Below are 23,774 nucleotides of genomic sequence, written 5' to 3'. Positions count from 1 at the left end.
CAATGTTGGCATCCACACAGTTTAAAATTAAGGGGTCTCCCATTTAAAACGGAGATGAGGAGAAATTTTTTCTCTGAGGGTCGTGAGTCTGTGGAACTCCCTTCCCCAGAGAGCAGTGGAGGCAGGGTCATTGAATATTTTTAAGGCAGGGTTAGATAGATTCCTGATTAACAAGGAGTCAAAGATTATAGTAGGTAGACGGGAAAGTAGGGTTGAGGTCACAATCATGATCTTATCAAATGGCATAGCAGGCTCGAGGGGCCGAATGGCCTACTCCTGCTCTTAATTCGTATGTTCGTACGTATGTACCTGGTAGAAAGCGACTAGCTACAGTCAGGTAACTAACGAAGAGTAACAAACACGAATAGAGAATAAACAAGTCACTTCATTCTCTATAGCGTGCTCTGCACCATCATCTTTGGATTGTCTAATATTTATATTTCACTCCCCAGATTACAACATAGTTTAACCAGTACCTGAGATGGTCAAACGCCAGACTTGCTTTGGATCCAACAACTCGCTGAAATAGTCATTGCGAATCATTTACTTCATTGCTGAACCAAATCTATTTGCATAACCATTTCACGCCTGCTTTATGTGTCAGTCATTGTATTAGAAAAATTCCACATTGAAGCCACATTATCAAATCCCATCGATAATTGCTTAAACTGGTGCTATATATTACATAATGTCGTGCGGAATAAATGCACGCCAAGGATTTTAAAATATGTTTTGTTAAAAGTGACACATTCTTAATTAGCACAATCTTGATTTTATTTTCTGTTTTCTCCCTTGGCATTGGCCGCGGGGGAACAGGCTCCCTTTGTGAGCCTCAGCAGTGAATCTGGACACACGATTCAGTTCCTGGCAACGCGGGCGAGCCCAATCCTTCCCGCACATTCACATTTCACACAGCAGCATCCCCAAGTCAGTGATCCAGAGCAAATCCCGAGGCCACTTCTCGCTCCCTAACTGAACGGAGTGAGGTCAATCTAATACCTCTGCTGCTAACCCTGTGATTTCAACGCAAATGAGGATCAGGCGGTTTCTGTAACGGGGCGGCCAATCTGCAAAGCCCGTTTCAGGCCCCAGGGGCAAGTTGAAAATCTTCTCCACAGAGTCAAGCTGAAAGTTGAAAGCTCACACAAGTACAGATGGATTTCGGGAATATTTTAGAGGCGACTTTCAACTTCGGCAGGGGCACGAAACGAGCAGAAACGGACCGGCCGCCCGGATTTCCTGTCCATTGGCCTCCCCCGACCAGAGTTGAAAGTCCCAACTTACCAGGGGTCACATTCAGCATCAGGTGAGGTGCAATCCAGGCGGGAGCAGGTCGGCCGCCCATTACACCCCACCCGACTTTCCTCTACATTCAAATGAATTGGAAAAATAATCACATTGGATGTAAAACAGGCGGGTGAGCGGCTGCATATTTTGGATAATTAAGATGGAAGTTAGTTCCAATTCCCTGTAGTCAGTTATGGTTGGAGTCAGACCTTTCAATTATTTCCCTAACTTAATAATTAGAGCTAAGGGATATTTAAACAGATTATTTAACTCCTCCCTGAATTTATTCTGGGCCACTACATAAATAATGGTATTTGTGCAGGAATTCAAATGCTGCAGCATATATCCAGTTTGTTCCATGACAGTGAAAGGATTACTGTAATCTGTCTGCAAATATTGAGTATCTGCCATTTGTACACCGATACAATGAATAAAAGTTACCATCGATAACAGTGTAAACGCAGCCAAAGGATGGATTGCCTTCCATTTTCCATTTCTGTGTCACTGTTGCTACTTGTCAGTAGAATGAACAGGCCAGATGGTCAGACCATTAAATGTCAGAATCAAAAGGATCTGGATAAAAGGCATTAAAGCTTTGTCAACCCATAAGAATGTAACCCATATAGCTACAGTATAGAGGCTTGATTACACATCGCAGAACCACGATATATTGTTAATTAATACGTGAGGTTAAAAGGTAAATTAAATTGGGATGTTTTCAAAAATGCACAGCCGCCTATCATTGTTCCAACCAGATTTTTCGATGCAATATTTTGTTCTTAATTTTTGGCCACAAATGTATCAAAGGTGAAAGCGACCATTAAGCAGACAGGATGTTCAATAGAAGCAAAAATTAGGAAGAAATTCAGACTGCAGACGGGAGTGTTGTCCAGGAATGAACCTGGGAAATAAATTTCATTCATTTCACATCGAATATCAGGACCAGGAGATAAGCCGCTGCCATGGCCACCAGGTAAATAAATGCTTTTGAAGAGACCGCACTTTCCCCGGGAGAGAATCACAACGGTTAGCAAATTGGCTGCAATTTGGGGGGAGTGAAAAAAATCAGGATCATGGTCATCAAAAATAATTGACTAAAAAGTACTGTCTGATAATTAATGCTGATTTTTCCTTCACTCGAATTATTCACACTCTGTGCCACGTAAATCCTGCGCACTACAACTATCCATGCACCGCACATCATTTATTGCGTGAGTTACCTCAAAGAAAAAGATTGTGCTGCGAAATTGGTAACTGGTAGAGCTTAAGTCAATCATTTGGCATTTCATTGGTGTCGAAAGTTTTCTGTACAAACAGGAAACACATTATATTGCGCCACCCGAATAGATTCGATGCCTTTACAAATGACATCAATGATAATATAAATCAGACGCACCTTTTCTACAAATAACCTTTGTGATTTTGCATTGTAACGTGTAATAGTGTAATAAAATACCATTTAATATCCAATCCTGACTTTTAGCAAATGCATTCAAACATTGAGCAGGTGATATCCTGATGTTTGACCTCGTAAAGTGACCAATGAGAGTTCAATTTCTCTGATACATTAGGCCCTAACACAATGTAATATCAAAATATTTCAAACTCGATTGTAAGGCAGCTCCACATAGCCCCAGAATCAGCACGCTCCACGCCTCAGCAGCGGGACCATTTAATGTACCAGATTTGTGGTCCATAAAATATAGCACATTGTAATTAGTAGAAAGGTACGTATTCAGGTTTGACCTGTTTAATCACTTTTTAACACTTAGCTTACTTGCAATGCTGCAGTAAATCAAAAAAAAAAGCTGGAGGGATTGTTAAAATAACTAATAATGGCGCACGGATTGCTGGCGCTGCATCGGCGGTGCACATAAAACACTTTACACAGATCTACACCGTACAAGGTTGGTCCAAACAGTGTAATGATCCACACTGATGAGTACAGGGGAGTCATCAGCAAACTTGTTATTTCTCATTTACCCTGAAAATAATAAAAATTGGGAGCTCGGCATCATATTCTCACGGTGGGATCCGAGACACAAGGGGAAGATTTTAACTTTCGGCGATAGTGTAAAACGGGCGATATCGGATGGGCCGCCCGTTATACACATCTTCCGTTGCTTCATTCTTTGAGGCCAAAGTGAAACTTACCCCCCAAGTGGCTGTATTTAATTCTGATTTAGGGCTCCTTTTGGGAGAGAAACTCAGTAAAATGGAGCCGTGTTGGTCACCACCTGTATTACCCCCCACTAAGGCATCTGGTATTATTTAAATAGGGTGATTTGGACGTGGCTACCCCCAGTCATTGTGGGGTAACTTTAACTTTGAGCCATGGCGTAAAATGAACGATATGGGATTAGCCGCCATTATATACCACGCTCAATTTTCCTTTGTATTGAAGTCAATGGAATGGAAAATAGGGCGGGGCCTATAACGAGCGGCCAATTCGATATCACCCATTTTACATTAACACTCAAAGTTAACATTACTCTCATTGTCCCCAACTTTTACCCCAGACTCACTCCCAATTGTTACCATCACTGTAGAAGGGCGATACTACCTGCAGACTGGTTCCCCGAGGCAATACCCATTGAGGAGGCCGTTATGTTTGCGACAGCTGAAGTTTGCTGTTACTTTGACTGCATGATGACTTTAACTGTTTGGTGCTCTGGAGGTTCTTTCTGGACTTTTATTGATCATTTTAGTCAGCTCTGCAGAAAGTAGTTTTGTACTGGCCATATGCGTTTTCTAATGGGAATCCCACTGTTCCTATGTTATGAGGAGGAGATAGAACAGGCTAGTTGAGAGGCTCATAGAGTGAGGCATCACAGAAGACCTGTTTCTACAACCTCCTGCAGACAAAATTCAAATCAGTGCAAAGGAAAATCTCCCACACCCCTCCTCCTGGCAACTGTTACTCAAACAGAACACCCCTCCTTTTCCGCCCTTCCTACAGGAGCACCTCCAATGAGAAACATCACAATTAACCGAATGTACACATGCCGCCTTGAATCTTCATTTACTACTGAACTTTCCTGCATCCGAGTTGCCTTTTTCAGCTGCACCATGATTCCCGCATATTTGCGTTTAACGCCCAACTTCTGTTTTTGCAAATGAGATTATCAGGGGAATTAAGTCAGAGTCGAAGACACACATCTTTGGTGGACGGAAGCTCCCACCCCTTTCACCTCTGCTGGTGGGAGGAACGATTGGAAGATCCAGGCTTGTCTCGAACTGAAACTGCTGGGAATAAAACAGAGAGATATAGCGATGGTCCTAATTCTACAGGAATGAGATAGAATGGCAGAGAATGAGAGAGAATCGACAATGCACAGATCTAACATAGAAGATGGAAAGGACGATTTTTAAAAAAAATGTTAAATGGGACGAAACTGTAATATGCTGGCGGCATTTTGGGCCAGAATTTCCCTTTCAGCGTCTCCGCTACACACGGGGGGCGAGGGGGGCGGGGGAAGTTCACATCGGCTTCTTCTCCATCCCAGCCCAGAACATTTTGTCTCTTAAAATTACTGTCAATAGTCACGGTTGGAGCTACAGAATTTCCATAAATGTGCTCTTCGTTCAGAACACTGAATATAACAAAAACATTTCCTCTGATTTCCATCTATAATAATACTGCCAAAAAAGGTCATCTGTATCATAGATTAGCTTTGGCCCTTTTAAAATAAATGGGTTGATGTCTATATTAAAATAGAGCATGGAGAATGTTATATGGATGTTATAAGCCTGAGTAAACTTATTTTACTAACAGTAATTGCTAGACCAGGACGACCAGAAGATTTATTCCCCTTCGATTTCTTTCATCCGTTCTATTATCAACATTTATTAAATGATTTTGGTGACCCATAAACTGACCGAAGCACATTACAGTTGGCGTTATATTAAAATAATGATTGGCCTTTGAATAATATGCCTTCCGGTAGTGTAATTTTTTCTTCTGTCACTGACCCACGGTTGATATTAGGAAGGGCGAGAGGAAATGTTTTTTTTTATCAAGCTACCCACAGACCAAAGTTGTGAGGAACAAAACCACAAAAACAAGTGGATCGAATACAAGAGAGAGCAAAATCTAATCAGTGCCAGTAGAGATACAGCAAAGGAGGGAGCAGAGCATCTGAAAGCCTTCTCAACCCATCCCTCTGTGTACCATCCATTTCTTAGTACCAACTCTACATAATTTAATTTGTTTTTTCATTGATGGTCAACAACCAGCACCAACCCCCACCCCCCACCCCCCATCCCTCTCCCCCCTCTCCCCACCTCCGCCGCCACAGTCCCATCGAAACACGCAGCCAATGGATGGAGATTGCATCCAACCCATTCTCTTCTGCTGCATTTCTTTCCCATTCCAGACGCCCAGTTTTAGCGAAGTTTAAGGGTCCACCCACCAGGTCTATTTTGTGCATAATCCAGGATAAAATGATTAAACTAGATTCCAAAAAATGAGCAGAATCAAATAAGGCAAGAATTAAAAAGACAAATAGATGTCGGAGTAAGGAACTAACATTAAAAGCTAGGAGCTGGTTCATTGATTCTGATAATTCTAGCAAAGAAAGTGCCCGGGGAGAACCTTAGCCCCTTCCTCGATTGGTTGTGCCTCACCTACAGGCCCATCCCCCAATCTCATCATGCCGTCAGTCCTCAGACTATTTCAACTGGAGCAGAGAAGCCAAGAGGATGATCCATTGAGGTTTCCAAAATTATGAAGGGTTTTGATCAAGTGAAAAGGGAAATATTATTTCCTCTGGTTGAAGAGTCGTTGAAGTAGAGGCAACAATTTAAAATGATTACTAAGAGTGAGAAGAGAGGTTAGGAGATATTTATTTGGAGTTGTTTGGAGCACAGAATGCTTTACCACAGGGAATAGTTGAGGCAAAGATTATTGCATTTGATGGAAAATTGGATACGTATTTGAAGCAGAGAAAGACACTTGTTGGCCAGATTGCAGGGGCTCACAGAGTCTGTCTATAGTCTGCTGGCTGTAGTTTGGACACTAAGATCACTGAGACTTCCATCCCTTCCATTTTCATTTTGACTTGTTCTGACATCTATTTGTATTGTTAATGTAAGGTTTTTTTTTACTGTTTCTCGGGCTTATTATAGGTCAGCCAGTTATGTTTTTCCTGAGCTGCCCTGCCCGCAGTGCGGTTGCGAATCACTTTCCCCTTCCTGATTCTGAGCTGAGGACTTATCGGGCGGTAACAAAGACAGACAAACAGACCAGTGGATTGGTACAAGGAAAACCAATGTTTATTAATAAGATAACTAAAAACTACAAGGTAAACAGTATTATACAGAAGATAAAGAAATCGCTATAGATACAATACAGTCTTACACTTAACGGGGTGGAAGAAACGGACACATCGAGGGAAAATTCTAAAATCGCAAGTTTAGCAATCCCCTTTAACCCCCACCCTTACACCTAGCTAGGTTGTCTTGTGGCGGCCAGAAAATTAATGCTCACCGGTGAAACAGATGAAAAGACCTGGCCCCTGTGCCCTGCTGCTGCCGTCGACAGGTGTTTGCGAGGTTTACTGGATGGCCTTCCTTCTTAGCTGCTAGCAGGCAGCAGGACCCTGAGCCAGGAGGCGAAGAGAAAAAGAGAGAGAGATACTGGGAAGCTCCCAGTTATACCCTCCTGGTAACAGGTTTTTTTCGTACCTCATCAGCTTGCTTTATTGTTCTATTTAAGCACGAAAATGTAAGACAAAGGACCCCATCTCTGGCCCATTTACATGATGGCCGGTTCCTGTATTGATCTGTTCCATAACTGCTTTACCATTGTTCCAAATGTTCCTTGATGGTCTATCTTTTGTCCTGGGGTTTCTCCTGCTCGAATTTAGATGTGTCGGCCGGCCATGTTGATGGCTTGCCTCAGGGCTTGAATGCAACTGCATTGTTCAAGGAAACCTGTCTGAAACACGAAGCCTGCCAAGTTGTTGGAGAATCCAGCAGGCTTTCAGGCCATGTGTCTGACCGCAGCCATTTTGAGAGACCCTGGATTTTTTAAAACACAGTCACACCAGGGTTTCTTTAATAACTCCAATAAATCTTCGGGGGTGGGGGGGTGTGAAATGTCCAGCCCTCATGTCCCTGCATCGGCATCAAGCACCAACTCTGCTCCAATTCCAGGTTCAGTTTGGCACTACTCGGGATTAAATGCAGTTGGATTGGTTGGGGTCCAGTTCATACAGTCATCTCCAAGCCCTGTCGGCTGGGGTCCCACTATGGGATTGAACAGGAAAACCTCAAAGGCGGGGTGGGGGGACGCTCCGGTTGTTGCCTCGATGGTTTAGAGTGGGACGGGCTGGTTAAGACCACTCACCAACCAATCCCTGCCATCCCACTGCACACCAACTTGTACCCAGGCCTCCCAAGAGAAAGAGGGAGAATCCTCCTCTGACACTAGCTGGCTCTGAGGTGTCCGTGTCTACACCTGCCAGAATGGGGCTGGTTCCCCCAAGCACTGGCAGCTATTGTTGGTGAGTCCTCCACCAGCAGCTTCTGAGGAGCCGTCTGGTGACACCAACCCAACCATGGGACATTTGTAACCTGTTGGCGCCAGCTCCTTTGGGGGCATCACCCTCGGAGGACTCGACCCCTCTCAGGGTCACCTATGCTGCGGGTGAGTTCAGCTTTGGTGAGGGCAGTCGCAGGTCTCCATTCACTTTTTACAGATCTCTGTTTCCCCACTTCGCACCGCCCACAACAACTGTGAAGCCACCTTCAGCGCTCCCTTCAATTCCTGAGCGACATCCCGGTTCCAAGGGTTCTCACTCCCAGGGAGGTTATATGTGCCTCAGTGACACCTCCCCCGAGTGACAGGGACTCATGTCTCGAGGGTTCAACTTGATCGGCGTGTGTGTTCATGTGCTCATCACTGATATAGCCACCCTTATCCCTGCTCCCAGGGCTCCCTCTCAATCTTCCCTGTCGGTTCATCCTGAGGAAGCTGCCCGGAGGCTTCCCACCTTTGTAAGCCGAGTTGGGAGCCTGAGTCAGACCACGACCTCCAGTCACTGAGGCTTATTAATATATTCAACACAAGGGTGACCTCGAGCCTGAAACTGTCGGTTACAGAAGCTCCTGCACCTGGAGGGTTGAGTCTTAATTGGCGTCTTACAAAGGCCCACAGGCACCAACCTTTGCTGGATTCATGCTAAGAATGTCCAGGGCAGTTTGGGCAGACTTGATAAGAATCCTCCGGTTATGACCAAGGTAGGAAGTGTCCATAGTGCCTCCACCACCCTGCTTCACATCTTCCAGTTCGCTGATCCAGCTGGCAAATTCCAGTCGTGAAAGCATCAGAAGGAAAGTTCCCACCCATTAAATTAGTCCTGCTCCACTCACCAGAATCCAAATGGTGGGACATATGGGTCTGGTCAACCACCCTGTAGGGTTTCCTCATGTCTGTATAGCCTAAATTAAATCCTATGGGCTTGCTTTTCATATCAGCAGGTTAATGCCTCGCTGGTGAGTTGAGGGAGCCATCCCCGCTACAGAGTGAGGGCCACTGTCAGAGAGTTTCGCTATAGCAGCAGGCTGTGTGGGTGCCCTTATTGTCCAGTGGATGTTGCATCGCTACTTAGCTTGGCTGCGTACTTTGAGGATCCTTCAGGGACTGCAGCAGCAACAACTGCAGATGCCCTTTGATGCTGAGGGCTTCTTTGGGGAGCAAGTGGAGGAGCTGCTGCAGGGCTTCAAGTGTCTCCAGCAGAACCTTCAGGCATTCCCAGTGTGTCCACCCAAGGGGACGCTGTCTCACTTTGTAGCTTGGCCCACCCCATCTACAGGCCCCTTCAGGGGCAGCAGCCATTTCAAGGCTTTAGCCGGACTACAATGTCCTTGTACCTTACCAGCCCGTCATTCCCGATTACAACAAGTAACCTTCAAGACCGTGTCCAGCTCCACCTCCCCAAGCAGTGATTCCTGCCTTGATAGCTCACCACAGATCTGGATGGCTGGGCCATTTCCAGCACCTCCATGTCGAAGTGGATCAATCGCTTGGTCCCAGGAGGCCCGAAGTACTGAATATCCTTTGTATTTGTAGCTTGAGCCTCAAATGTTTTCACAACGTGGTTTGGTTTGACCATCAGAGGAACCATCTGCTAATGGGCATACTGGCAGGTGACATCAGCATCTTCTACCATTCACACTGAGAGCGAGTGAGTGATAGTCACAGTCAGCTTCGTCTTCCACAAGGCTCAACTAATTGGATATTTCTCCAGTTGATTCGCCAGTAATGTTTCCACAGGTCTCCTTTGTCACAGCGTCTGAAATAGAGCTGGTGGTCCTGGGAGAACATGTTCACCAGGGGTTGGTGCGACAACCAACAGACACTTCAGCTAATGCTTCGACATCTGAGTGGGAGGCCACATTCAGGCTTCTGGTCAATGGACATGGATGAGTGCACTTGGCATTTGAACAGGCTCGAGATGTAAACGGTACATTATCCACTTTCAGACTCCGTGCGGGGTCTCAGTTTGTCTCTAGCCAGACAATATTACCATTGTCCGGTATGTCTACAAACAGGGTGAGTCCCACTCCCGGGTCCCTCTGTCAAGATGACACTTTGCTGCTCTATGGTCCAGTCTGACGAGTGGATGATCCAAACTGAGGTAGTCCAGAATATCTTCAACACTTGGGGGTAACCAAATCGATTGACCTGCTCGCATCACCGGACAATCACCAATCTGCTCGAGGACCTCAGGCAGTCAGGGTGGAGGCTGGGACAGTCTTTTATTCTTTTTTTCTCTATATTCTGTTGCTCAGGGTTGCCTGATCTCCAGGATGCCACAGAAAATTGCAGCACAAGTTGGTTCTGGTAAAGTCTTTACTGGCCTCACAAACCGAGCTTCTCAGACACCGCGGTGTTGATTGCTGCCAACCTGACTTCAGAAGCCCATGGAAGATTCATCAAGTCATTTGAAGAGTAACGACGATCCTACTTTTTTTTTAGGGAATCTTTATTTTTCATTCTGACCTCCTCCACACATCGTTGGACATTGTCCAACTGGTACTCAGTGTGAGAAGGGCGGGCCCTGCAAGTGATCAGACTTCGGCTCCCAGGTCAAATAGATCAAAGAGAGTGTTATTCACGGACGCTCAGTCCAAACTGTAAGCTGAACCGTCAGGATCTGGATCTTGATCCTGCCAGCTTCTGATTGATAGCCTGGATGTTACGATGGATTGCCTATCAGATTCGGGTTTACCATCAGTGTGATACCGACCATGGTGGACACACTACTTGTGTCTCAAACATACCTGCACCATGGAGTCACCCTCATATCTCCACCAGGCATCACTACTCAGACATCCATAGGTAATGCTCACTTTATCATGTCTGTCCTGGTCCACTGAAGTCTCAGTTCCCATACAAGTATTTCCATCCTCCTTGTCCTCAGTACTGCTTGGATAGTACCCTGCAGTGTGTGTCAAATACCTGAATGAAGATCAGCTCCCTTGTAAACTGATCCCCTTTAAACTGCTCCGTTGGAAGCTCCTCTTCATTCTTCAAGTAACACAGCATTTTCTACCCACTTTGTTGTCTCTTGGGCCTTACAGGGAATGTTTGCTTTGATTCTTTTCTTCGATCTGGGTTACCTTGGGTGTCAACACTCTGAGTTCTGGGGTGTGCTAAAAGATAACGCTGCACACTGGAGCCGGGCAGGTTGGGGAAAGACTTGTGGGAGGCTCTCCCAAATTATGACAGCTAAACAAATGTCTTTAAAAGGGAGGTCATGCCTTAAGTGATTTTCCCCAGACAAATTGTGTCAATGCATCCCGATGATTAGGTTCACATTCTGCCCCATTCGGCCCGTCCATGTTTCGAAGCTGATGTTTCATTCAACCATTATTGGCTCACTAAATACATTTCAATCCTCTGAGTACAGCATGGCCTAAAGGAATAGGATCAGATCCCAGTGAATTATAGGAGTGGGATGAGATCCCAGTGAATTAAAGGCATGGGATTAGATCTCAGTGAATTAAAGGATGTTACAGTTGGTACTTTAAAAAAAAGATTGGAACAGTTTGTGTTCCAGCTGTAACGACACAGAAATGGGAACTCTGGACAAACCACCGTGAAGTGGCTGCTGGTACAGAGTTGGACTGGAGATTGTTGGAGACCAGGCTCGGAGCCTTGTGGTCAAATGGTGTCTGCAGAGTAGGAGTGGGAGAGCAATCACTTTGTAATGCATGTCCTTATCAGGGCCAGAGTGATCTCCTGGACTAGTTTCGATCACCTAATGGGGTTGGAGCGGAATCATAGAATCATAGAAAATTAGGGCACAGGAGGAGGCCATTCGGCCCATCCTGTCTGTGCCAGCCGAAAAAGAGCTATCCAGCCTAATCCCACTTTCCAGCTCTTGATCCGTAGCCCTGTAGGTTACGGCACTTCAAGTGCACATCCAGGTACTTTTTAAATGAGTTGAGGGTTTCTGCCTCTCCCACCCTTTCAGGCAGTGAGTTCCAGACCCCGGCCACCCTCTGGGTGAAAAAAATGTCCTCAGCTCCCCTCTAATCCTTCTACTAATTACTTTAAATCTATGCCCCCTGGTTACTGACTTCTCCGCTAAGAGAAATAGGTCCTTCCTATCCACTATTTATAGGCCCCTCATAATTTTATACACCTCAATTAAATATTCCCTCAGCCTCCTCTGTTCCAAAGAAAACATCCCCAACCTATCCAATCTTTCCTCGCAGCTAAAATTCTCCAGTCCTGGCAACATCCTCCTAAATCTCCTCTGTACGCTCTCTCGTGCAATTACATCTTTCCTGTAATGTGGTGACCAGAACTGTATGCAGTACTCTAGCTATGGCCTAACTAGAAATTTATACAGTTCTAGCATAACCTCCCTGCTCTTATATTCTATGCCTCGGCTAATAAAGGAAAGTATCCCGTATGCCTTCTTAACCACCTTATCTACCTGTCCTGCTACCTTCAGGGATCTGTGGACATGCACTCCAAGGTCCCTCTGTTTCTCTACACTTCCCAGTATCCTCCCATTTATTGTGTATTCCCTTGCCTTGTTTGCCCTCCTCAACTACATTACCTCACACTTCTCTGGATTGAATTCCATTTGCCACTTTTCTGCCCAACTGACCAGTCCATTTAAATCTTCCTGCAGTCTACAACTTTCCTCCTCACTATCAACCACACGGCCAATTTTTGTATCATCTGCAAACTTCGTAATCATGCCCCCTACATTTAAGTCTAAATCATTGATATATGCCACAAAAAGCCAGGGACCTAGTACTGAGCCCTGCGGAACTCCACTGGAAACAGCCTTCCAGTCACAAAAACACCCGTCAAATTTCCCAGCTTAATATTTTTAAATTGGCCTGGGTTTTAAACTTTTTTTTGGGCTCTCCCAGGAGATCACATGGTTTTGGGTGGGGTGGGGAGTCTATATATTGTGATACACAAGGAATCACAGTTGAGTGGGAGAGGCTGGAGGGACCAGAGGGTCTTTTCCTGCCTGTTACTGTTTCTACGTTCTTATGTTTTAAGAGTCACGTTATTTCAACGACTTAAATGTGAGAAGTTTATAACCTGGAAATACATGTTCATAGAATCATAGAATCATAGAAAGGTTACAGCACAGAAGGAAATCATTTGGTCCATTGAGTCCAGGCCGGCTCTATGCAAGAGCAATTTAGTTAGTCCCACTCCCCAACCCTATCCCCGTAGCCCTGTAACTTTTTTTCCTTTCAAGTGCTTATCCAGTTCCCTTTTGAAGGCCATGATTGAATCTGCCTCCACCACCCCCTCGGGCAGTGCATTCCAGATCCTAACCACTCGCTGTGTGACAAAGTTTTTCCTCATGTCACCTTTGGAACTTTTGCCAATCATCTTAAATCTATGTCCTCTGTTTCTTGACTCTTCGGCCAATGGGAACAGTTTCTCTCTATCTACTCTGTTTAGACCATTCATGATTTTGAACACCTCTATCAAATCTCCTCGCAACTGTCTCTGTTCCAAGGAGAACAACCCCAGCTTCTCCAGTCTATCCATGCAACTAAAGTCCCTCATCCCTGGTATCATTCTAGCAAATCTCTTCTGCCCTCTCTCTAAGGCCTTCACATCTTTCCGAAAGTGCGGTGCCCAGAACTGAACACAATACTCCATTTGTGGCCGAACCAGTGTTTTATAAAGGTTCATCATGACTTCCATACTTTTGTACTCTATGCCTCTATTTATAAAGCCCAGGATCCTGTATGCTTTTTTAACCGCTTTCTCAACCTGCCCTGCCACCTTCAATGATTTGTGCACATATACCCCCAGATCTCTCAGTTCCTGTGCCCCTTTTTGAATTGTGCCCTCTAGTTTATATTGCCTCTCCTCATTCTTCCCACCAAAATGTATCACTTCACATTTTTCTGTGTCAAATTTCAACTGCTACGTGTCCACCCGTTCCACCAGCCTGTCTATATCCTCTTAAAGTCTATCACTATCCTCCTCACTGTTTACTACCCTTCCAAGTTTTGTGTCATCTGTAAATTTTGAAATTGTGCCCTGTACACCCAAGTCCAAGTCATTAATATATATCAAGAAAAGCAGTGGTCCGAGTACCGACCCTGGGGAACACCACTGTACACCTCCCTCCAGTCCAAAAAACAACCGTTCACCACTACTCTCTGATTCCTGTCCCTTAGCCAGAACAAAGCAGCATATCCTGCATCCGAGGTGGTTTTAATCAGCCATATGCGCTTTGATGATCTGCAGGCCCATCACACTCGGTGTTCTGGTCTCGCATCTTTGCCAGGTTTATTGACTTTAACAAGTCACATCCTTTGATCCTTCGATTTTCTGTCTCACATTAAGTTTCCACAGGAGAGCTCAAAGAGAAAATTACTGTTGAATTTACAAAGAATGTCTGTGGCTCAACATGGTTTAGTACATCATGGTCAAATATCCCGTAACGCACCAGCACATTATCATTCAATATTTCCTTTCAGTCATTGTATTGAATCAATCTCGATAGCCTACTTCCACCTCCGTAACATTGCCCGTCTCCGCCCCGCCTCATCCCATCTGCTGTAGAAACCCTCATTCATGTCTTTGTTTCCTCTAGACCTGACTATTCCAATGCTCCCCTGGCTGGCATCCCACCTGCACCCTCCGTAAACTTGAGCTAATCCAAAACCCTGCTGCCCGCATCCTAACTCTCACCAAGTCCCGTTGACCTATTGCCCCCATGCTTGCTGACCTATTCAAATCCCTCCATGGCCTCGGCCCTCCCTATCTCTGTAACCTCCTCCAGCCCTACAACCCTCCGAGATCTCTGCGCTCCACCAATTCTGGGCTATTTCCCCCCACACCCCCACTTCCTTTGCCCCACCATTGGCGGCCGAGTCAATGCCACGGATAGGCCCCCTACATATACAAGTAAAGAGTGCAGCAATGTGACTGAGCACAGCCAGCCCAGCCCAGCCCAGGATGCAATCCTGCCCATTAAACCTCTCCAACAGCACCATATCTCAGAGAAGGTGCAGTGTCCCAGCATATTGTCACAAGGTACACTGCCCAGTCTAAGGCCCAGGGTCCTTGGTGAGCTATCATCCGCGTCCTCAAATCCCCAGCACAACGATCTTCCCCTCTCAAGGTGACAAATTCCATCCTCCAATACATTAACCAGCTGCAGTATCTCACTAAGCAGCTGACAGGATCTTGAAGTTTGAACCAGAACTGGTTTACCAAACCTCCAGTTCTCCCTGTTTAAATTAATTAATTCCATTGCTGCCAGGAATATTAAACTCCATAGCATAACTTCTGGAATTACCTCCTGCCTCCTGCAACATATTCATTTAAAGTCTTGTCCTGACAATGGCCGAGAACTATTCAATTCATTCACTCAGGGGAACTGGATGCTGCAGCAGGTCAGGCACCTTTAATAGAGCAAGAGGCCCCGAGGTGATTCAAGCTATACCATCACTACAGGACCACGGGTGAAAAGTGATTATTGGACTGGTCTCTGGGTGGGGGAATGGAGACAAAGTCATCATTCTATAGCGGCAGTTAGACATGGGAGAGTCTGAGCATGGATGAGCTAGAGAGGCTGAATGGCCTCCCTGTGGTTTTTTTATATATACAAGTATGTCTTTGTGATCTGCAAGAGCAGCAATGAATGGTGAGCAGCAGTCGGAGAATGAAAGGAGGTGACTCATGGTCAAATGGAGAAGGAGGGAAGCTTTACTCTTTACCTGACCTGATCTGGGCCCGCTTAACACTGATAATGGGTTAAAAAAAACCTCTTCTTTTCCACAAAAAAAATCTCACATTGACACATGTCCTATGTATTAACCCATAGTTAATCAGTGATAGGCCATGATTGTAAACATTTCACCACTGGAAGCTGTGCCTTTTACAGACTATGTTATGCAACTCATGTTTCAATAAACGAGAAGTGAAAAGGCAGCTTGCCAGTGACAAAACCCAGTACAGTCGGATAGAAGCAGCTCCCTCCCGATACCCTGAGAAAAAATTACGGCACAGAAGGAGGCCATTCAGCCCATCGTGTCTGTGCCGGTCGAAAAAGAGCTACCAGATTAATCCCACTTTCCAGCACTTGGTCCGTAGCCTTGTAGGCCACGGCACTTCAAGTGCATATCCAAGTGTTCTTTAGATGTGATGATGGTTTCTACATCTACCACCCTTTCAGGTAATGATTCCAGACCCCACCACCGGCAGGGTGAAACTTTTTTCCTCTGCTCCCCTTTAACCCCTCTACCAACTACTTTCAACCTACGTCCCCTGGTTACTGACCTCTCTGCTAAGGGAAATAGGCCCTTCCTAACCAATCTATCCAGGCTGCTCATAATTTTATACATCTTAATTAAATCACCCCTCAACCTCCTCTGCTCCAAAGAAAACAGCCCCAGCCTATCCAATCTTTCCTTATAGCTAAAATTCTCCAGTCCTGGCAACATCCTCATAAATGTCTTCTGTACCATCTCTAGTGCAATCACATCTTTCCTGTAATGTGGTGACCAGAAATGTATGCAGTACTCAAGCTGTGGCCTAACCAATGTTTTATACAGTTCTAGCATAACCTCCCTGCTCTTACGTTCTATGCCTCGGTTAATAAATGAAAGTATCCCATATGCCTTCTTAACCACTTATCCAGCTATCCTGCTACCTTCAACCATCTGTGGACATGCGCTCCAAGGTCCCTCTCTTCTTCTACCCCTCTCTGTATCCTCCCATTTATTGTGTGTTCCCTTGCCTTGTTTGCCCTCCCCAAATGCATTACCTCACATTTCTCTGGATTGAATTCCATTTGCCACTTTTCTGCCCACCTGACCAATCCATTGATATCTTCCCACAATCTGCAACTTTCCTCCTCACTATCAGCCACATGGCCAATTTTTGTATCATCCGCAAACTTCTTAATCATGCCCCTTACAGCGTAGGGTCAGCTCAGGTAAATCAAATTAATCCCGAGTTGTCAGTGTATGTGACGACATAGGTAATGATGGGCAGGCTTACGGTTCGATTTTCAACTTTCTGCTCCCAGGTAAAATAACTTTGTGGATCGGCCGCCTTTCATCGAAACCAACCAATTATTATTTGCATTGAAATCAGTGGAGATGAAAATCAAGCTGTTTCTACAAGGCGGGTTTGAGCCACAGCGAGAGTTTTACGCATGGGCAGCAAATTGATAATCCACCGCAATGCGATGTAACATGGAGTACCAAAATGCCCTATTCAATTATTATTGCAACAGTTTATTAATGGTCTGCTTTTAATGCTCTAGTACATAGATTACTGTTAAATTTGTATATCATTAGGGAACAACAGAAATAGGTCCAGGGCAACAGAAAGCTCTTTGCACAAATGGTTGTGAGGCTGTGGAATTCACTTGCAGGGTTAATGGTTGAGGTCGAATCTATATCAACATTCCAAGACTAAATTGGACAAGTGGATGAAGAAATATCAGCCATTACTCCCATGGTAGGTTTACAGTCTTAGTCCAGCAACAGACACGATTCTAGGTGGTCATCAATTGACGTTTCCAGAAAACTTGAAGGCAGCTGGCTGTTCCTTGAAAAAGAGCAGACTTGGAGCGACCCAACTGGATTGTCCAAAACCATGAAGGTGATCAGCAAGTTTATTCAACCAAATTATTCCATGTGGTGAACATTTCAAATTTCATGTCACAAGTTGTAAATTCGCAACTTGGGAGCAAAATGGCAGATCAGGCAGGATCTTTTCACTGAAAGGATCAAACACACGTTGGATAATTTACAAGATGAAGGGAATAGCTAGCAGTTTCAACAGATGCATGTGTTTCTGACGGGTGGATGTGTTGAAGGATATGCTCGGGAAACAGATGTTGGGTTTAGATCAGTCAAAAGGAACAGATATGTTTGTCGAGTTGATTTAATTCAGTTCTGAAAAATTGTTATGTGTTTGTCGCGATCCGATAATGCCTGCCTTACACTATCGGCAAAAGTTAATATTACCCGAAGCATCTTTGATCTCATACAATATGATGTCTAATATGGGGACCAGATTGCAGCCCCCACTGCGATTGGAATTTCCTGTTTCCACATCTCAATTGAACAACTTCTGTTAGGTTCCGATCAATGTAATTGCACTTTAGTTCTGTGAAGTCATTTAAATTGTTTGATTAAATTAGTAATGAGAGTCAGAGGACTCTTTATTGCATTCTTCAATTCCTCTCTGAATTTACTCTGGGACACTGCATAAATAAACGTGTTAGTGCAAGTACTCAAAGACCTGAGCATGTACCCAAATTTTTCCATAATGGTGAAAGGGTCATTGTAATTTGTTTCTAAAAATTGCATATCTGTAAATTGCACAACTATGAAATTTATGAAAATTAGCATCCATAAAAGTATAAAACTGCCAGATATGGCGAGCAGTAAAATGATGGATTTCCTTCGGTTCTCCATCTCTGGATCATTGTGATTCTCACTATTGCTGTTTCCACGGAGACCCTTCCTCAATCTATTGGCCAGTACAATGTGCTTGATGGTCACAGCATTGAGCAGTAAAATCAACACAAATGGAACAAATGGAGTTAAAATTGTTTCTATCCACAAATATGCTACCCATATGGGTAAGGTATAGAAGCTTGATTTTACAAAGCAGGACCATGGTACATTGTCAATTATTTCCCGAGGTTTAAATATAAAGTACATTGGAATATTTTCTAATAAGCTTAAGGAACTCACCACTGTTATAACTACATACACGGTTTTTTCAGTGAAATATTTTGTTCGCAACTTTTGACAACAAATAGACATAAATCGATCAAAGGTGAAAGCGACAGTTAACCAGACAGAACAATCAATGGAAACAAAAAGCATAGCGATATTGAAACTACAAATTGGAGTGTAGTTCAGGAATGAATATGGGAAATAAGCATCTTGAAGCTCATAAAAGATCACTTCAAATATCAGGATCATTAGATCCGCCACTGCCATGGCCACCAGGTAACGGGTGATGCAATTGGAGAGGCCGCAACTTCTGCGGGAGAGAATCACAACTGTCACCAAATTAGCTGCAAAAAGGAGGAAATTGAATTACTAACTTTCCTTATATTGAGAGGAAGATCAGTTCTTTGTCTGAAAATACAGGGATTTTTTTTTTCTTGCTGCTCAAATCTCTTTCTCTTTCTCCCACTCTATCCGATAAACTAAGGCATTCTGAAAAGATACATTTCTCTATGGACATACGTCACTAACTTATTTTGTGAGTTACTTCAAAAGATTAAAAAATTGATGGACTGAAATACGCGGGAGGATTTTTCACCCGACCAAAATTGGCCTTTTCTGACCGGTGCCCGTCATAGAATCCGCCCCATTTTCATTTCCATTGACTTTAACAGAAAGGAATTTCGGGTTGGGTGCAGAATGGGCGGTTAACTTGCTCACCTCTATTCCTCCATAAAAATCGTGGGGTAGGTTTCCAACTGTCCGTCTTGATATAAAACTGGCGTTGCGTATCCGTTAGCCCACCTATGGCAGGCGGCCGAAACCCAATGCCAGTTTTAAGCCAAGCATCAGGCTTAAAATGTACCCCAGTGTATCCTCATTACAAATATCCCCAATAATCATGTAACGTAGGTTTCAGTGTGATAACACGATTCCGACTGGAATATTCCATCTTTTGGTTTTCTGGAAGCAGATGAAAACTATTACCAGGTGATCTTCCCGTGCTCTTCATCAGCAAATAACCAGCAAAGTAAGATTTTTCAGCGACACATTGTTACAAGTGAACAACATAACAGCAAACACTTCATTTTGGATTGTGCCCCGGCAAAGTAACACCGGAAATGCTTAGATCAAAGCAACCAGTTAAATGGCCGGAGTTACCACGGGTCTGAGCATGGGCAGAAGGAATTTTGGATATATATCAGAAATGTTTCTGGTAAAGGTTTGTCTTTCATTTGTTCCAGTTGCGATGAAAAATCATTGACCTGAAACGTTAACTCTGTTTCTTTCTCCACAGACGCTGCCTGACCTGCTGAGTGTTTCCAGCATTTTTCTGTTTTTATTCCTGTGGTAACTTCACCCGGTTGCACCGTTATTCCCGGATTTCCAGGTGGTAGCGCGAAATCGGGAGAAGAACCAGCGGAAATTCTAATGCTCTCACTCTATTTCTACCATGCAAAGGAAACTTGGGACAGATTGTAATCTCAATCACCTGGACATTAAACATCGCCCGATTCTGTGGGGGAGAAATCTTGGGCAGTAGCCTGAAATGGGCGGTGTTTCATGGTACGGGTGTTATGCACTCTCAGTGAAGCTGAATTTCAGACAGGGAGTAGAACGGGAAGCAGACATCAGACCGCCCGTTTCCCGCTACCGCCTGAGACCAATTTCTACCCCTATATAAAAATGAAAATCTGACGGTCAACCCGCCGGATTTTCCTTCCATTGAAAGTAATGGAAGACAATCTGCTGTTTTTTTAAGGAAGTGTCATCCTCCCCGGAGGAATTTCCTTTTTTTGTGTTTGACCCAAGTGATGCCGAACACCCCGGATGTAAAGACTAAAATCTATCCCATATTTACCGGAGAAATCACCAAGTACAACAACTTGGATTTAGAATTACAACAGCACAGCAATAGTTGGACTCGCTTTAGCATCACTTGTTTCACTTTGCTTTGCGGGCTCACAACACTAACTGGCTGCAGCTTAATACAACATACTAAATCGCACAGTTTCAGAATCGTGCCCTTCAGGATTACACTATACGCACAACATTTCCGACTAGTTGCCAGCGGTCAATGACCTCGCCCGGCACCAACACATAACCCCCACTGTTTCCCATATCCAGTAGCAGTGACAAAAACTGCTTCAGTCGCAATTCGGATAATTAGTGACCACCTGGGTGAAATTGGTATCGCAGAGTCGCGTCAAACTGGTGATTGCAAATCGGCAGCCCATTTTACCCAAATTTACTTTCCATTGAAACCCTGCCCACCATCTATTCCTCTCTCCGCTCCACCAGGGTGTGTCAGATGTAAGGGGTGAAATTGCTCTTTTTCAGTAGCGCGAAACGAGCACATAACGAATCGACAGCCCGCTTGAAACTGCGCCCGATTTTCGCTTCCACTGTCTTCAATGGAAAGGACCATCAGACTGGGTGTAAAATGAGCTGCTCGATCGCCCGGAGCCCGCTTCGCGCTACTGGGGAAGACCAATGTCAGCCCCTGAGGCTCGGTTTCCAGCCTTGTTTAAATGCTGCTGGCTGGCTGCAGGCGCCAGAAGAGCGGGGAATCAGCCGGCTCCGATGCTGATCTGGCCAAATGGGGACGGGATACAGCCCCAGTGGGCTCCAATACTCGAACACTGGCCCAGATTTCTTTTGTGCGCCCGGGCGGATCTCTCCTGTTTCTCCTGTGCTAACAAATATAAAAAGGGAAAATGTCCTATGCTTTTTTTGAACAGCCTCCAGCGGCCCCTTAAAAATTGTTGGTTTGTTCGCCCGATTCCATACCAATCCTTGACTCAGACACAAAACTGCAAGACCGTCTACAAAAGAGAAGATATCCCCACTAAATTGCTGAATTTAAAAAAAAGTCAGTAAATTGTGATTCTTTTCAGGTTGTTACATTAACAATATGACTAAAACTTGGATCAATTAATTTAATTGCTTTGATGCCAGTGTCTGCAAATCATACACTTCAAAATAAACAGATAAACACATAATATTATTACACCGACAGCAGGAGCAGTGATACAGTGAAGCACTGTTAAATCTAAATATTGACTGAATGTAAAAAGCTTACCAGGAACACCAATAATTGCAAGAATAGGGTAGTATATGTTTTCTATCTGTATGATTACCGGCAGTCCCATTTTCGGAGAGAAGCGGCGTTGTCTCTTAGTGTTATGGGTACACAGATCTTCTGTTTTCAAAATAAGGCCTCATTTATACCTAAGAGAAACCTCAAGTGACACACGAGCATTGCACAATGATTGACATTAGTTACAGTCAATTCAACAAACATGTTGAGCCGAGCTGCTTTGACTCCTAATGGCTCGGGATGAGGACATTTTGCAGTGTTATTGCCTGTTGAAAGAGTAAGGAGTCTAGAATAGTATTTCCATCATAGGTTCAAAAAACATTTCGACATCTCCACTCCTACAGTAATGGATAAATGAGGATTTCCACTTATAGGTTCATGCAAGGCATTTGCTAAAACAAAATCGCATGTTTGTGATAGATTAGCTTAATCTAGCTCTGAGTTACATTTTTTCTATCTTTTTAATTAGTGCTGTACATAATATCGACATAAGGAGGGTCCGTGGTGCACGTTAGATCGAAGAACACGCGCTTTTACACACAGAAAGTAATCTAGTCAGTTTTGTACAGCTGAACAGCCCCACAGATATGTAGAAATGTTGGATTTCTGGAGGTATTAACAGAACTTGCGCGGAGGTGAGAGGGGGATAACAGTTAGATGGGCGAAAATCTCTCAAATGCTTAGTAATATGTGATAATGACATTTAATTACAAAAATTCCATTGTTCCCATGGCAGTGATGACCTGAACTGTGCAGACCTGTCAGTCTGTGTAAAAATAAACATCTAATCTGAAAGCTGTTTCTTTGTCTTTGTCCGTGCCGTTGTTTGGAAATTAATTAAGCAGTGAAAAAATCTAGTAATGTATTGGAGAGGACAGTCTGATTGGACAGTTAATGCATTTGGATTGAGAGTCGGTGGATTTAATCTCTCTAATAGGGGGACAATTAAAGGATCTTTTAGTGGAAAGAGTCAGTACATTTAAAGATTGCCTCACAAGCTTTGAAATTTGTCGACCTCCCACTTTATTTCATAGAATTACGTAGAATTTACAGCACAGAAACAGGCCATTCGGCCCAACGGGTCTATGCCCGTGTTTATGCTCCACATGAGCCACCTCCCACCTTACTTCATCTCACCCTATCAACGTATCCTTCTATTCCTTTCTCCCTCATATACTTATCTAGCTTCCCCTTAATTTCATCTATGCTATTCGCCTCAACAACTCCCTGTGGTAGCCAGTTCCACATTGTCAGCAAACTCTGAGTAAAGAAGTTTCTCCTGAATTCCGTATTGGATTTATTAGTGACTATTTATATATATGGCCCCTAGTTTTGGACTCCCCACATTTGGGAACATCTTCTCTACGTCTACCCTATCGAGCCTCTTCATAATTTTAAAGACCTCTATCAGGTCACCCCTCAGCCTTCTCTTTTCTAGAGGAAGGAACCCCAGCCTGTTCAGTCTTTCCTGATAGTTATACCCTCTCAGTTCTGGGACCATTCTTGTAAATCTTACTTGCACATTCTCCAGTCCTTCGACATTATTTTTGTAATATGGAGACCAGAACTCTGCACAGTATTCTAAATCTCATCTAACCTGGGTTCTCTATAAGAATAACACAACTAAATGAACTTTTTGAATAACTTGTTGAATTCAAGGCAATGACTGTTTCTTGATGATTTTCCTCTGCACACATCACCTCTCAGGTTTTTCATGTCTTCAGTTCTGACGGGAGATCTGAAATCCTGGACACACACAAGGGCAGTCACTCTCACCTCACCTTTGGAATTCAGCTCGTTTGTCCATGTTTGGACGAATGGTGTAATGAGTTTGGAGCCCAGTGGTTCTGGCTGAACCCAAACTAAGCATCAGTGAGTAGGTTTTTGGTGAGTAAGTGCCACTTGATAGCACTGTCGACAACACCTTCCATCAGTTTGGGGATAATGGTCAGTTTGGGAGTGATTGGTCAGTTTGTGGGTGATGGTAAATTTGGAAAGGATGGTCAGTTTGGGAATAATGGTTCATTTAGAGTGAGATTGTTAGTTTGGGAGTGATGGGTCAGTTTGCGGGTGAAGAGTTAGTTTGGGGATCAGTGCCAGACTGGGAGTGATGGTCAGTTTGGGAGTGATGGGTCAAGTTGAGTGTGATTGGTCAGTTTGAGGGCGATGACCATTTTGA

General features: G+C 44.2%; 1 protein-coding gene across 2 annotated transcripts in view; it reads left to right on the top strand.

The window, feature by feature from the left end:
• The window catches only part of LOC137310252 (class I histocompatibility antigen, F10 alpha chain-like), a 102,901-nt gene extending 80,511 nt beyond the window's left edge, over window positions 1-22,390 (top strand). The window contains exon 6 of one of the 2 annotated variants that reach the window (XM_067978149.1): window positions 19,793-22,390. In XM_067978149.1, coding sequence (XP_067834250.1) covers window positions 19,793-19,803 — 11 coding nt within the window. In that variant the 3' untranslated portion in view covers window positions 19,804-22,390. Of the gene's footprint in view, window positions 1-452; window positions 2,758-19,792 lie in introns of those variants that run through there. The other variant, XM_067978148.1, reaches the window with a different exon arrangement.
• The last annotated feature ends 1,384 nt before the right edge of the window (window positions 22,391-23,774 follow it).

Source organism: Heptranchias perlo, unplaced genomic scaffold, assembly GCF_035084215.1.
Source record: "Heptranchias perlo isolate sHepPer1 unplaced genomic scaffold, sHepPer1.hap1 HAP1_SCAFFOLD_233, whole genome shotgun sequence".
Lineage (NCBI taxonomy): Eukaryota > Metazoa > Chordata > Chondrichthyes > Hexanchiformes > Hexanchidae > Heptranchias > Heptranchias perlo.
Note: the sequence above shows the minus strand (reverse complement) of the source record. Positions and strands in the feature narration are given on the sequence as shown.